The following is a 15347-nucleotide window of genomic DNA, read 5'->3' as shown; positions in this document are numbered from 1 at the left end:
GGGACATGACAGTCGAAATGCATGCAGCTGGGCAAACATATACCACCTCATCTATGCCAAAGCTGGACCATTTGCATCACGTGATGCCAGGAGATGCGACACCACTTTGTTGTCCTTTGTTAATCAGCCCCCAGGTCGAGAAGGGATATATTTGGATACGTGAACCTTGGACCTAAAGATGATTCGTGATAGTTGCAGCCAAGGTGACCGGGGCCCATGCCGGGCCAGCCGGTAAAAAAGCCAGTGTCTTTACTCGTTGGCAATTGGCGGTTGGAGCCCCCTCCCCCTGCAGCTGTATGTATGTAGCCTGTAGGGCAGCTCATGTGCAGTAGTATTTATAGGACCCCACAAGGGGAACAACGTGCTCGTTTGGCGATGTGACGCTGTTCCAAGTCGCCCAGTCGAACGAGCGTTATCAGGACAGGGTCGCTGCTTCAGCTGCTCCTTTCTATTCACTGACTGACCCGTCACAAAGACGAAAAGCGTTATGCATCATCCTTTGGGAAGAGGGGTCCTATACTACCTACGACGCTGTGTATCATGCACATTTGAGCAATGGACTGGCAAAAGGCTGCTCCCAGAGGCTGCAGCTTCAAATCCTCATTCCGAAAGCTGAAATTGCCATGTATTAAGCGATTTATTATTATTCGTCAATAGATGGCCCGTCAAACGCGCAACTCATAGCGGATCTCGGCCGTCAATGGCGGCCGGGAGAACAAGGAAGAATAGTCTGTCGCCGGCACGGTCGATTTCCCATCAATCGTGCCGAGCTTCAAGTTGCGCACCAGAGTCAAAATGATGGTGACGAGATTGACATAGGCAAACTTTTCTCCAATGCACCGATGGCGACCGGCACCAAAAGGCAGATAGGGACTTCTGGTTCCCTTGTTCGTGGCCCCGTATCCATAATCTACAATGTCCTCTTCTGCCTCCTCTTCAACCTTTGACTGCCCGGCGTCCCACCGGTGCGGATCCCAAATGTCGGCTCTCGAAAAGTAGCCTTGACTAAGATGCGTCATGATGGGCGACGCCACCAGGACCTTGTCGGTGGTAATGACATAGTCAGTGTCAGGCACGGCTATGGGATTCTTGACCTTGCGCATAATCGAATGGATGGACGAGTGCACCCGGAGCGTCTCCTTGACGACATTGTTGAGGAGGGGAAGCTTTTCAAGGTCGGCATACTGGAGGTGGCTCGACGTATCGGGGCCGAGCTGTTGTAGTTGTTCCTGGTATACTTCTTCGAGTATGTCGGGGTGAGCGGCCAGGCGGAGCATGATCCAAGCGCTGGCAGAGGAAGATGAGTGCTGGCCGCCCATGAGCATTGTGATCATCATGTCGGCAACTTCCTGGTCCGGCACGGAGACACCGTTCTTGTAGACACAGCTCATCAGATGGGAGATCATGTCGTGTTCGATTGGTTTTTCCCCAGCGGCTTGAGCCTCGCGCCGGCCGTTGATGATGTCCATGTAGACGCCACACATCTTTTCGCGGGCGGCGTCGCGTCGTCGATTGTGAGGGAGCGGCGCCCACGGAATCAGAAAGTTTATCGGCTTGAAGCCATTGTCGAGGTCGTGATAGTATTCGGCAAATTCGGCAGAGAGCTTTCTTCGAACTTCACTTCCCTGGAGGGCACGGCTTGCTGTGAAGAGGGTGATTTCAGACATGACTGCTGACACATTGACCCGACCTGAAGTGCCTTTGAATTCCGACTTGAGGTGCGCCAGGACCTCTTGTTCGATCAAAGGCACGTACGACTCCAGAGCGGCTTGCGTCAATCCAAATTTAACGAATTTCTTCTGCTCCATAAGTTTAGAGTTTGGACAGTCGTAGATAATGTCTTTTCCAAACACTGGCGTCGTCAGTGGCGAGTAGATTTCTTCAGCATTGACATCTTGTAGTTTGCCGTTGAGTATGAGTTCATTGCCTTCAGTACCGAGGCAAACTGTCATCTTCCTTCCGAATAGAATAAAAGTGAAAATGTCGCCATGTTTTTGGCGACACGATTCGTAGAACTTTACTGGATCTGTGCCGTAAGAGATTGCATTTCCGACAAAGGGTAGGAAGTGGAAGACCAATGGGGGCTCCGACTTTTCGCGGGGGATCTGTTGCCAGAGTGCATTGGCGGCGATTGTGATAATGAGGACACCAATGGAATATTGAATCAATTGGACAAACGTCTCGGCAGCATTCATGCCCATCATGTCTGAAATGGATCGCAAGCCTGGGTCACAATAGATTGAGCAGAAGGGGTGACAATACCTTCTAATGGAGGGAAACTCCGACCTTATGTATGTTCAGCAGTACCAAGATCGCTTGATTGACGTCTGCCTTGGACCGCATGCCAAGACTTTTACAGCACAAGGCTTTTCAAACCAAAATTGCAAATTCATTCTCTCTCATTACTCCAATGTCTCTGTAAGGCGCAGGGAGCATACAGTTGCTTCACACAAATTGACCTGGATAGTACATACGATAGTGCCTAGTGTGTGACTATAGGCCTGTGAGAAGTGGGGCAGATCGTATTCGTATTCTTGTTGCACCATAAGACACGACTGTCGAATCAGTCGATATCTTGGCATAGCCGGCCCGTCAAATGATGCTGGAGACCTCATACGAGTACTTCCTTATTCTTCTTCTTTTTTCATTGCTTCTATACTAACAATGCGAATACTGACTGTCTTTTCTTTCGAACGAACTGCATTCCTCTCGTCTAAACATTGTCGATAACCTGATGCGAGGTCCATTCGCGTACCCGTTCATCATGCTACCCCTGGACAGTATGCGTTGCACTATATCCACATGCTGTAATATATAACCCCTTTCCCATGTTGCGTGCCTGGAGACGGACCGGAGGGTCAGACGGAGGGTCGCTTATGCATCGGACGGTCGTCTTACTGACCGGAGCATCACTTGCACAGCCACCGACGTCCCGCTCTTGCGTGCCGAACATGTTCACCGCTCTCGATTATCCCGAGCCTCTTTCAACTGCTTGGTAACTTTTTTTCTTTGGGGTTGACAAACTGGGACATTCTCAAAACTATCACCTATAATGATTTCGGCGGAAGCCTGCCCTAGATCAACTCGTCGACGCAGGTGTTTCTATCCTCGCCTCATCAAACACTCGAGACTCTTTCATTCTTCGCCAACGTTACCTTTGAAGCAGACATGGGGTCACCATTTTTGTTGAGTCGATGTGACCACTTGTAACTGTTCTGGATCCTCGACAGGATATCTGCCCCTAGTAGCCTATTGAGGGAACTAGCCGCCTTGCCAGCCAAATGATGAATCGGTTTTGGCACAGACGGTGCCGTAAGGACAAGTATAGCAGTTGTCATTTCAAACAGACCGAACACGCCAGCCTCTGAAAAAATGTATGCAATGTCCCTTGAAGCGGTAAATCGACAGGTCAAATATATTCGATAAGCGGCTGTGAGCATGGATCTGTTTTGGATTTCTCAGTCAGTCGTCTTCCAAAATCACTTGAGATGTTTTGTTCAAGCAATTCAGACTTACAATATGCCAATGGAAAAGACAAGTGATACTCCAGCTCGTTTGGCTCTTGACAGCTGCAGTCTCCAAATAATACTTTGTGGAAGTAGAAGAATGCACATGTCTGTGATGAGGTTGAGTGCGGCCAAGACGACGGCTACGTCTGTTGTGTTGACGCAATGGCCTCCCTTTGTGGTCCCGTTCAGCCAGTACTCTTGCGGCTTGCAAGATGTTGCGTCAATCAAGATGGCCAACAAACATGTGAGGACGTTAAAAGTTCCTAGAATGTAACACAACCACTGGAAAGGCTTAAGAGGGCGCGCTGCTGATATGAAGATGTGAATCCATTCCAAAAGGATGAGCGGCTTGATGACCATGATTGTGCTTTCGTAGAGAATGTACCCGTAAAAGCCGTTCTATTTGACCATGAGCTGATTGATTCAGTCAAACACGGAACAAGCCCAGAAATTTACCTACGTAAAAGAACTTGATAAGACCTCGGATGGTAAAATCCCACGTGTGAACTAAATGGCCAGGGTTTTCGGTCATCTTTAACCAGTATACACAATGCGCAATAAATAATCCCTAAAGATGTACCATCTTGTTAGAAATCAAGACCCGAAGCTGCGTCTGCGTCAGAGCGTTTTGATAAACGCACAAAGGTTGGTAAAAGTAAATCTGTAACGCCAGTCAGTTCTCTAATATGGACCGTAATTAGAATTATGCTTGCAATCTTCAATGCGCGGGGTCTTCAACAGAGCGAATTTCGCATAGAGCCGTAGGCAGACGAAGACCGTGACTATGATCATACACACTGTGTAGCTCGCGATCACGATATCGTTCCCGTTGGGAGGGGAAATCAAATTCTGGATTTCTCCATGAGGAGCTTCCATAGCTGGAAGGTCGAGGTAGTTATTGTTCATGATGCCCGATACGAGAGCGAGATAATTCAAAGATCAAGCTTGGTTTTAGATCCGATGCACTTTATACTAGATCTGATTTTAGCGATTCTAAATATCCTCGATTTGTTGCAAGGCTACGAGGCATTCTTCATTTCTGCCGTCACCGCGCCTCAGTCACGCCTCACTAATTACTTGAAAAGCAACAACATCAAAGGACACAGCCTGCACGCCACCATGGTTTGATGACTGTCAGCTCATGATTACCGTGGCGGCCCCCACCCTGCTGAAGCACCCGCGAGCTAAACAGCCGTAATTGAAGGACACTAATTATACCAATAGAACTATCGCGATTGAACGGGAAAGATTGATAATAACTCCGTGTTCCACGGCTGGCCATGGAGAGAAAAGTCGGAGAGGGAGGTGGACTCAATGATTCTCCGTCCAGTACTTGCTGTTCGGCCTAGGCCCCAAACCAGACTTGGTGTAGATCATGTCCAACGCGCGCGCCTGGGAAATGCTATCCTCATGGGAAATGAACTTGCCCGAACCCTCGATGCCATGGATTCTGTTGACAAACTGCTCCAACATAAATCGATAAGTAGACCAGTATGGATTGCTGTTGGCGTCCTTGCCCATCTCCTCGAAGGTGTAGGCCTTTTTGAAATCCTTTCGCGTGTATCTCTTCACCACGGAAGAGTCCCGCGTGACCTCGAATTCGTCTGTCACGTCGATACGATGGTAGTGATTCGAGAGCATAAAGTTGTAAAAGATGACTGTCCGCGTCCTGGTCACCTGCGTGCCTTCTTTCTTTGCATCCTCCTCTTCTGGCGCTGGGACAGGTCTGTGTTTCACCGTGATGTTTGAAAAGCCGAGTTCCGTCACAGGGGTCCGCAAAGACCCGTGAATCTTACCAATGCCGCCATTGGGAAATTTGAAGGTGGCATCGAATGAGTGATCGCACCGCTCGCGGGGTGCTGCCATGGGCACCAAGTTGGCCTCGGTGCACTCGGTGGGTTCTGCACCAAATGCTTCACGAAGGGCAGACACTGGGTATGTGCCCAAATCTAGGATGGATCCGCCGGCGATGCTGTAGTCGTAGCGGATATTATCATCTGCAGCTATAAATTTCGGGATTGGAGAAACTGCGAATGCCTCAGAAATATTGGGCTGGTCTAGGGTTGTCAGGAACAAGTGAAATGCCGCGGTAAAGCGAGAGTGAAATGCCTCCATGAGCACGGGTGGTTTGGCAGACTGAGAGAGGAGAGGATGGCGAAACAGGGTCTCGGCCTCCTGGACATTGCTGGTGGACGGCTTTTCGAGCAAGACGTGTTTGCCCTTTGCGAGCGCTTTCACAGTCCACTCGAAGTGAAGCCCGCATGGCAGTGGATTGTAGATTGCATCAATCTCTGGATCGTTGAGGAGGTCTAGTCAAGGTGTCAGCATATCGCTGTTGGTTGAGTTGCCCGATAGTGGGGTTGACGTTGCGTACCATCGTAGCTATCCTTGACCACTGGAATACTGTGCTTCTTGGCAAAAGCAGTAGCTCGTGTCTTGTCGCGTGCAGCGACGGCATAGATGATGACCCCAGGATGACTCTGAGCAGGCGAAATGAAAGCCATGGGCCTGGATTCTATTAGTCATTCATGCATTCTGTAGAGGTGCTGCGGCACAGAGTTGGGCGCCAGACTCACGCAATGTTGGCAGCGCCTAGTATTCCAAACTTCAGCGCATTTTGCTCCTTGGGCGGTGCGGGTGGATTGAGCATTGTCCAATTGCGGTGCAAGCCGCTTAAAAACGCTGACACGGTAGATGCCATGTTGATGATTTGTTTCTCCTGGACAGATGAAATGTTCTTGTCGCCAATACTGGGTTTTGAGGGAGGAAGAGTATTGAAAGACACACCTGTACAGCAAGCTCTCATTTATATTGAAACTAGGTAGCCCCTCAACTAGGTACGGGTGGATGGAACCAACACAACGGTGGCAGGCGGGGCAGGGCCAAACATGGCTCCGTCGTCGGGTGTTATGTTCACGCCGCATAGAACTGACAGATATGATGTTATCTCGCGCAAGCACTCGAAGTTTTACGCGCCGTCACAGACGTTTTCATTACAAGCAATGAAAAGATACCTACATAAGAATTCACTGATTTAAAATCGCCAAGATGGTGAACTCGGTCCGAGCAGCCGCGCACCTGAAAGGTACAGATTACTCTGAAATAGTATCAACACATGAAGATTCAGCATCCTACCAACCGCAATCTGTCCGTGCAAATGGGCAACTCGAATACACAACTTATCACTTGTTACCCTTGCGCAGCATAACGGCTTGGCCCCTTGCCTGCTGCCATTCGCATTGGAGAGCTGGACAACAGATCACATTTCCACGTACAACTCAAGGTCCACTAGCTCTCACATAAGCTCGGTATAAGCCGGCCGCTGGGGATCATCATGCTACTTGGCAACCCATGTAGGGGTCCACAGGGCTGAAGTATTGGATGATTACAATCCCACGATATGTAACCATGTATTTTCAAAAGCAGGAATAAACCAAGAGAACTTGAGAATGATAATTACTATCGACGTGTATCAGGTGAGGATCCTCATGTAATCGACATCAAAGCTTCTCGAGGTGTATGAATGCTGGTGTAAACGATGCTCCTCACTGTGTTCCAAGTCATGCTGACAAAAAGCTTCTACGTAATACACCAATTTCTAAGCATATGCACACTCATGCGGTTGTCAAAATGCCAAAACCACCAGCAATAGAGTTTGCCGGTATGTTAGAAATGTTCAAGTAGGACCTGATGCCCTACTGACGCCCTGCGATCGTCATTTAAGTGACGTGCCAAGTCAAATGTACTTCCCCAGTGGTGGTCCACGGGAGCTAAATCCCCCGCATCCAATAAGCCGCAAGATCCCGCAGATGAGGCAAGATTGGGACTATATTCGAGTAAGATACAACTAATTTTGCTTAGCGATTATGAACGCGAAAATAAATCCGACCTGGTAGTATTTTAATCAGTGATGGTCAAGTATATAAAACTGGCCTGGTCAGCTCGCTACATAAAATCAATGGCCGGTATAGTCTTTACCTACAAGCAACCATCACTTCCATCACTTCATCCAACAAGGGGAATTAATCGCCATGTCGATCCGCCGAACTACAATCCAAACGCTGCCATTACCACAGCTCCCCGGCTGGGAAGCTCGCGTCATGCTGCTAGAACTACCCCCAGGCTTCGCTGTTCCAGCCCATACCCATCCAGTGTCGGGTGTCGTCTATGTACTACAGGGGGTGGTTCTTACACAATTTGAGGACGAGGAGGCAGAGACATATTCCATTGGACAAAGCTTTATTGAACACGGAGAGAGAATTCACGCCAAGGTCGAAAATGAGAGCAAGACCGAGGAACTAAAACTGTTGGTGTCATTTGTGATCAAGGTTGGGGACTTGTATACGGTGATGCAGGGATAAATAAAGCTGCAGTTTGTCCACCTGCACAAGTTTCGAGTGTCCCGAGTGCCTCTGGGTAAGAGCATTCAAGACTTTGATCCTTTGATCGCAACCCTCAAATTTACGCTTTCTTCATGCCAACAGCGATTGAACTCTTCGAACAAGATACAACTGGTTCTAGAAGGTGACCATTCGTGAGAAACATCAAACAGTTCCGCGCATAACAATCTATTTTGACCAACATTGAGCCAGGTTATATCGGTATAAATACGTGAGTTCTTAGATGGCGTGCCTAGGTGGCCGCTCGTCTCTATTGTACGTCTACAGCTCCCCACTCCCAACGCTCTTCTCGCTGACGTATTCTGTTGCCTTGGGAACAGACCCATTGTTAGCCGACTTTTGGCCCTGCGGTAGTATACTAGCCCCCTAAGGTCCACTACCGGCCTCGCTGAGGAGGTCAGGGTTTCCACGCGCGTGCAGTGCAAATTGAATACCTAATCATTCAATTAATTCACTTCATGGCCCATCTTGTATTAAAATCCCATTATTTCATAGCATCCGGTATTCTATTAGATTTTTTCCTCATGTCTCCCGAGAATGGAATGTCGATGAATTCATAGCAGCTGAAAATGTATCTCGTGCATAAAACAAGTACCTACTAGGTACGTAACCTAACATTAGGTACATATGTATTTGATGTAGATTAACCTGCAACGGCGGCTTAGCAATGGCGCCTGGGCTTGGCTTGCAGCGGTCTCTGTAGATCCCTGGCTCTCAAGGCGCCGCACTGCCACGCATCATCAGTTACAGCCAATAAATGTTGGAAAAGCTGAAAATGCTTTCTTTGTTTGTCTCTCAGTTTGCAAATGCACGCTGCTCACGGGCGGCCTTGGCGGTTCCGCTTAGGGGTTGAGGGCTGAAAGACAGTAGGGATGCCTACAACACAAAATTTCTGACATTTGAGGCGTAACAGAGATCTTCTCTCCCTCAACAGCATACCGATCAACCCGTTTTCTGCATCCCATACAGGAGAGTCATTGACAAGCCAAAGACCCGCGGCCATGGCTGAGGCTATCAATAACGACCCGGTAGACAAAACAGTGGGATGGTATACCGCTCCAACTGAGCGGGGTACATTGTCGCTCGTCTATAGTTGCCTTCTTACCATCTTCGCTTGCACATGGACAGTCCTTCACCTGAACGTTCCTGGGCATGAAGATTCTACCGCGACAAGATTTCTCAGAAAATTGAAGTGGATGGCTATTACCATCTTACTTCCTGAATTTGTCTTTTCAAAATCAGTGTGTGAGTTAAGACTGGCCTTGAAGGACTACCGCGAATTCAGAGAGACACTTGCAACAATCGAAACAGACCGCATCACTTGGGAAACGCCGAACCCGTATGGTGGCATGACAGGCTTAAGGAGAAGCTGGAAAGTGAACGACAAGGAATCCAAAGTGGTACAGGCGTTATATCGCTTGATGGGTCTCGGCCTATGGGAATCAGCTTCCAAGGACAAGCCTTGCAATGATCAGTCCGTCACCACTACGAGCGCGACAATCGAAGAAAGCAAGACTTTGACAAAGCTACCCACGCACCCTGAGAGTTCACGAGGGGATTCAAACGAACAAGATCCTACCATAGACAACACCAATACACAAGATCCAAGACCTGAAGTGGTTGTCATCCCAAGTTCACAGGATCCCGAGAACAGCGACAAAGACAAAACCCAAACCAGATGGAGAGAGCAGCCTCAATTTTGGACGCTAACTCATTCGTATCTGGCCAACATGGGCGGCTTGGCATACTGGCACACCGCTTTCAGCCCTTTTGTTCTCACAGGCTCCAAACTCAGTCGTCACTACGAGTGGCGTAATGTCGATCACCCGCTCAAAGGCTTTTCTCTCCAAATGGAAGACATTGCAGACAAAAGCAAAGCAGATTGGCTGCTGAAAAGCCTTTCTGTACTGCAAATTTCCTCACTTGTTTTGACAGTAATCGCTAGAGGGGTAGCAGGTCTTCCGATTACGCAACTCGAAATTGCCACATTGGCATTTTCCATATTTGCAATCGCCACCTTTGCTGTTAATTGGTGGAAACCGAAGGATATATCTCAACCAATATGGATCCCCCACATCACTAGAGGTTTTGATTGTTCGGAAGATCATGAGCAAGATCCGGAGAACAATACTGGGGTTTTCAATTACACTCAGCCCTTCATGCAGCGTTTGCTATCTCCTCATCGGGCAAGACGACGTGAGAGACGCATTCAAGATCTACTTCGTGTCCCAAACGATATGGTAGATATGGAGGGAGAGGTCCCACTTATTGTTATTCTGATGGCTATTTCTGCTCTCATCTTTGGGGGATTACACTGTTCTGCATGGAATTTTGAGTTTCCTACGCGCACAGAACTTATACTGTGGAGGATTACTAGTATTTCATCCTCACTTGTTCCCTTTGCATCTCTTCTGGCCAGCTTGACCCTAACGTATTTCGCGACCTCTTATACGATTGGCAGAAAAGTTTCGGCTGTGAGAAGCGAGATGGAATGCCTGCGTGCATGGCCGGATGGATATCTCGACATGATCACGGACCCATTCTTTCTGAAACCAGTCGTCAAATTGCGTCCCGGATTTTCCATATCGAGGCAACAAGAAACTCACTTTTTTCTCATGGCAATCTTGCTCAGACCAGCTGGAATTCATCGTTTTGATAAGATCCCAGAGGATGAAGAAATACAGCGAGCAAGGGACAGTGAGCAAAAAAGCGGCCTCTATCGCACAGCAAGGTCTATGGAACTTTTCGCAAATCGATTTGCACACTTTCGAGGACTGCTCAAAAATTTAAATGAAGGCATCAGATGGTCTGGTGAGTCGGTCGACTTAGATTTCAGCATCTCGACGCTGTTCATATATGACAAAGAGTTGGAGATATGGAAAGACTTTGAGAATTCTTATGTTAAGAGAATAGCCCCAGTGATGGGTAAGGAGCACTCCGAGTCCACAGCAGTGGGCGACCTTATGAGCGGCCTTGGCCGATTGAGGGAAAGGTTTCACCGATTCGACAAAACTCGTGAGCAATGCACGAGAGCATCCCGAATAGTTACGATCGGCGGTGGTATACTCTATATCACGGCGCGTCTGATCCTTCTCGCTCTACTCTTTAGCCCTCTAAGATCGGCTCCTATTGGCGTCTACCAAAACACGCCCTGGACTAGATTCATTCCGAGCTTTTCATAAGCAGCTCAATGACCGACCAAAAGATATTGTCCTGATAAATATGGGGAATGAATACAGCTTCGACCAACCTTGCCGTGGAAATCACTGAAGGACAAGTACTACTCGTGTCCTGACGACCAGAAACGAGGCCCGTCACGGTCGATGCCATTGAATCTTCCAACTCGCCTGTCGGCATACCACTTGCTGAGCACCTACACCCGGGCGATGCGTCGAACCAGACACGTAAGGTGTGATGCTCTGTTTCGACAGGACAGCCACCACTGCGATGGCGTAAATAGATTTCCCACAGGCAATGGCCTGATACCATGACCAAAGCGTCCAGCCACATGGTACCCTCGAGTTCATCTCGCAGAAGGAGACTGCGACGCTTCCAGCAAGATTCAGACCAGATTGTCCGTGGGACTTGCCAGCGCCGGCAGTACCCAACGCCATTCTCTCTGTCGCACTGACGTAGTCGGCACACTCCGCAAAGCAACTGTTTGGCTATAGCATATCTTCTTTACATTGGCTCAGGCGGAGATCACTCTGGTTCATGTAGATGGTGCGATTTGCATTCCATTCCTACCATGTGAATCTGGGGGAGGCAGGATTGCCCGGGCTAGAGAATAGAGGTTTTGGATGCACTGGAATTTACGTATAATTCCATGTTTGGAAACATCTTGGGCGATAAGGTTCTGAGTAAAGGCATGATTGGTAGCACACTGGTAGCTGCCCTCGGTTATGACGTGAATCTGGAGGGGGAGTTTGAGGTTCGGTAAAGTGACATGGTATTTTCATCTTCAGCAAAAATATTTCTTGTTTTGTTTTTTTCTTGGGGTGATATCTGGGCGCTTTCTGCCTGTCGTTATCACGTGTTAGTATTCGTCATTCCTGATTGAAGCTTTTCGTTCAATGTTGATCCTCGATTGTCAGGTTGCACTAGAATGTGAGACAAATTTGTAGACCGGCCCGCAGCCACAAACCGCCATGTTCTCAGCATCATATTCTCTTAGGTCCCTGAATCTCGGAATACATGGCTGGCACTCGTCCAAATTGAAGGATCAACATATAAGTATCGTGTTTGCCCCTGAAAAGCGCTTTGGAAAAGGATTGATCTGACAAGAGCATGATTTGCAATTTTCGAGCACGTCAGATAGACACGGGCTGCAATGCATTGACAAGCAATTAATCAGACTTTGTCAAAGATCATTTCCCATACACTCGAGTAACTCGTACCTGGCAGCCAATACAAGGTGCTCAGCTTTGCGACACTATGAGCACATGCAAAAAAAAGCAACCATGATTGCACCACAGCTGACCTAGACCCCCCCTCGCGCATACGGAGTCGAGATCATCATGGCGAGACCAGCCGCTTGGGACGCCCGATGGCGTTACACGAGCTGACCTTGTCTCACCCTGTGAGCTTTCCCAAGACAAAACCCCGGGGGCAGCAGTTGGTAGAGCAGTAAACCCACTACTTTATCCATTCCAGGGCCCGATCTTTCCTTCTCCCCACCAAACACCCAAAAGAATTGTCGATATCGAGAGCTTGTGTTTTTCATGACGATCAGACGAGTATGGGCGACATCAATGTGGACCTCCAGACGTCCATGACGATGGCCGCTTTCATTGGCATCTCAGTAAGCTTGTTTTCTGTTCTTGGTGTCTCTGTCAATTCCGAGCTTGTTCGACTGCAAAGCACTGGGTAGCCAAATAATTTTCACGTGTTTGGCCCGTAATGCATAGCAGCATCGTTGGAATGTGACAAAAAGACAAACTATAGTTCATAATAAACTCTCAATAGAAAATCACTAACTCTTGATCCCATAGTGGTACATTGGAATTGAGGTCAATCTGTCGCTGCTCCTCTTATTCAAGAGACGTCGAGGATTGTACTTTTGGTCGTGCGCGCTCACGTCGTGGGGCGTGATTCTGCAGCCAATATTCATCATCCTCGCCGACTATGGCATATGGAGAGACCCAATACCATCAATCACCATGATCTACCTGACATGGTTGATCATGGTTGTTCCCCAAGGTTGGGTGCTATACTCGAGGCTTCACCTACTTTTGCGCGAGGCCAAGGTACTACGAGCCATTCGGCTGGTGCTTATCTTTAACTCGGTCGCGTTCTCGATACCGACAATCGTCATTGGCATTCTCGCTGTAAGTATCTCCAGGATGTACTCGTATATGCCACAATGGTAGCTCTGACATGATGCGGCCCTGATGGTAGCAATCTACAACGGTCAATGAGTCACTAGTCTCATTCAACATTGTCTGGGACAGAGTCCAACTAGTGGTATTTTTCGTACAAGAGACGGCGCTGAGCATCCTGTACATTTACCAAACGCGCAAGTATCTTCACGACGCAGCTCCTCTCCTCGAGCGTTCTTGGTCCGTACCCTCTCGTGGCACCCAGGAAACCCAGAACAATGAGCAGAAGAGCTTGCTGCGGCAGCTCATTTGGACCAACATTCTCATTATTGCGCTCGATATCAGCCTCCTGGGAATACAATGCGCCGATCTATTCTATGTCCAGGGCGCCTTCAAGCCGTGCGTCTACGGAATCAAGCTCAAGGCTGAGTTTGTCATCCTAAACCGCCTCATAAATAACGTTCAAAGGCGAGCCAATGGAGGCTCGTATATGAGGACTGGCAGTGAGAGCAACAACAGTGCGGCAAAAGGTGGGAGACATACCAGAATTTGGCACAAAAGGCCACCGTTGAACCCGATCGAGGATCCCCCACTGGAGTTGGGTCATTGGAACGGCGAGAACGAGTTCAGATTGCACAGTAGAGGGAGCCAGGCTCCAATTCTATCTCCTTCCAGGTGACGATTCATTAGCAGAGTTCCAAATTATAATTTTTGCAAATTTTATCAATTTGGCATTGGTCGCATCCCAACGTTTTCTCGGGACGGATAGCTGACTGTCTAAGTACCTAATACTTGCTCAATCGTATCGGCCCCATCATTATCATCATTTGACTGCAGCGATATTTCAAGCCCCCCTAGGCTGCCAGCCAGGGTCTGCGAGCACTGTTCCATTCTCGATAAAGCCGGGCGCGACTGTGAGGATTGCATTAGTCACTTGTATGCAAAACATGACATGTTGAACAATGACCACAGTGCTTGTGTCTTACCTGTAGTTCCCACCAAAGTCCAAGAGCCCAGAGAATGCGCACTTTGCCACGTGCCGCTGGGGATGACAACTTGTGGCCTCTGATTGCAAAAGATGTCGGGTCCCAGGACGTGTCTGACTACCGGGTTTCCGTCGTCTAGAGACAAGGACAATGTGAGCGGCGCACCCGCGTAGTAGTGCCAAACCTCGGCCGCGTCGAGCAGGCGGTGCCACACGGACTGGCCTGCAGAGCCCTCGAGCAGGTAATAGATGGCGGTGCTGACGGAGCGATTGTTGACACGGGCGGGATCTTCAAAGGTCTGAATGTAGTAGCCCTTCTCTGGGTTGGGCGCCAGCTGCAGCTGCTGGACGACGTCTTGTGCGCTGCGCTGGTCAACGGCAGTGCTTGGCGACTGTGACCGTGCTGCGGTTGAGAGGCCGAGCAGCGCTGCTGCAGTGGCTAGGTAGACGTTGTACAGCAGCATTTTCGGGATTGGGGATGGAGAAGTGACAAAGTTGATATGAGAGTACGAGAGTAATCAACAGGCATGCATGGGTTTCTGTGCGCCAGTGATATTAAATTTTGACCTGTCGATCTGGGGTCATCTGTCAGCCAAAGTACGCAATAGCGAGGTGGGTAGGACAAACACGGTATCTTTTGCTTTTCTATCAAACTCGCTTGCAGTCCTCAGCCTCACGAGAACTTTCGCCTATGCAACCAATTGGACCCGATTCTCGAGATTGGATTCCTCGAGACAAATCGGATGAAGCAATATGCCGTGAATTACGGGCATGTAAACTTTGGGAGAAGCAAAACCTCACTAAACCCATCCAGAACTTGAGTTGTTGCTTCATGTGAGGAAGATTAGTAGTACCTACTAGCGCCAGTGTGAGGGTAAGCGCTATTGAGTTTTGTTTGCAGCCACTTGACGGCAGTCGCACGCAAAATCGTGGCTGCCTTATGTAGGAAATAGTGGCTTTGGCGCATGATTAGTCCTTTTCCTATGTACTTGGTAGTAATTGAAAGAATTAAAACAATTGCTACTTTGATATATCAATCTGGCACCTCAACAGGGCCCAACTACATCAATGATACCCAGTACTTGACCTCACTTAAGTAGGGCGACGGGCGCTGTAAATTCACTGGTGTGCACCC

General features: G+C 48.7%; 6 protein-coding genes across 6 annotated transcripts; 2 read left to right on the top strand and 4 right to left on the bottom strand.

Moving 5' to 3' along the window:
- Positions 1-665: 665 nt before the first annotated feature.
- Positions 666-2201, bottom strand: PFICI_03589 (Eburicol 14-alpha-demethylase; the record flags this gene model as incomplete). Its single annotated transcript, XM_007832170.1, has 1 exon — positions 666-2201. One exon carries the CDS (start codon positions 2199-2201, stop codon positions 666-668), a length of 1536 nt encoding a protein of 511 aa, XP_007830361.1.
- Positions 2202-3116: 915 nt separating this feature from the next.
- On the bottom strand, positions 3117-4041 carry PFICI_03588 (uncharacterized protein; the record flags this gene model as incomplete). Its single annotated transcript, XM_007832169.1, has 3 exons — positions 3117-3444; positions 3517-3908; positions 3970-4041. The coding sequence occupies 3 exons, from the start codon at positions 4039-4041 to the stop codon at positions 3117-3119; spliced, it is 792 nt and encodes a 263-aa protein (XP_007830360.1).
- Positions 4042-4820: 779 nt separating this feature from the next.
- PFICI_03587 (uncharacterized protein) lies at positions 4821-6210 on the bottom strand (the record flags this gene model as incomplete). Its single annotated transcript, XM_007832168.1, has 3 exons — positions 4821-5818; positions 5884-6017; positions 6086-6210. 3 exons carry the CDS (start codon positions 6208-6210, stop codon positions 4821-4823), a joined length of 1257 nt encoding a protein of 418 aa, XP_007830359.1.
- A 2700-nt stretch (positions 6211-8910) lies between these two features.
- PFICI_03586 (uncharacterized protein) lies at positions 8911-11091 on the top strand (the record flags this gene model as incomplete). The annotated part of the gene is made up of 1 exon (XM_007832167.1): positions 8911-11091. One exon carries the CDS (start codon positions 8911-8913, stop codon positions 11089-11091), a length of 2181 nt encoding a protein of 726 aa, XP_007830358.1.
- Positions 11092-12647: 1556 nt separating this feature from the next.
- Positions 12648-13906, top strand: PFICI_03585 (uncharacterized protein; the record flags this gene model as incomplete). The annotated part of the gene is made up of 3 exons (XM_007832166.1): positions 12648-12710; positions 12901-13236; positions 13307-13906. The coding sequence occupies 3 exons, from the start codon at positions 12648-12650 to the stop codon at positions 13904-13906; spliced, it is 999 nt and encodes a 332-aa protein (XP_007830357.1).
- Positions 13907-14071: 165 nt separating this feature from the next.
- PFICI_03584 (uncharacterized protein) lies at positions 14072-14676 on the bottom strand (the record flags this gene model as incomplete). Its single annotated transcript, XM_007832165.1, has 2 exons — positions 14072-14139; positions 14214-14676. 2 exons carry the CDS (start codon positions 14674-14676, stop codon positions 14072-14074), a joined length of 531 nt encoding a protein of 176 aa, XP_007830356.1.
- Between the last annotated feature and the right edge of the window lie 671 nt (positions 14677-15347).

This window comes from Pestalotiopsis fici (assembly GCF_000516985.1).
Source record: "Pestalotiopsis fici W106-1 unplaced genomic scaffold PFICI_Scf_2, whole genome shotgun sequence".
NCBI lineage: Eukaryota > Fungi > Ascomycota > Sordariomycetes > Amphisphaeriales > Sporocadaceae > Pestalotiopsis > Pestalotiopsis fici.
Note: the sequence above shows the minus strand (reverse complement) of the source record. Positions and strands in the feature narration are given on the sequence as shown.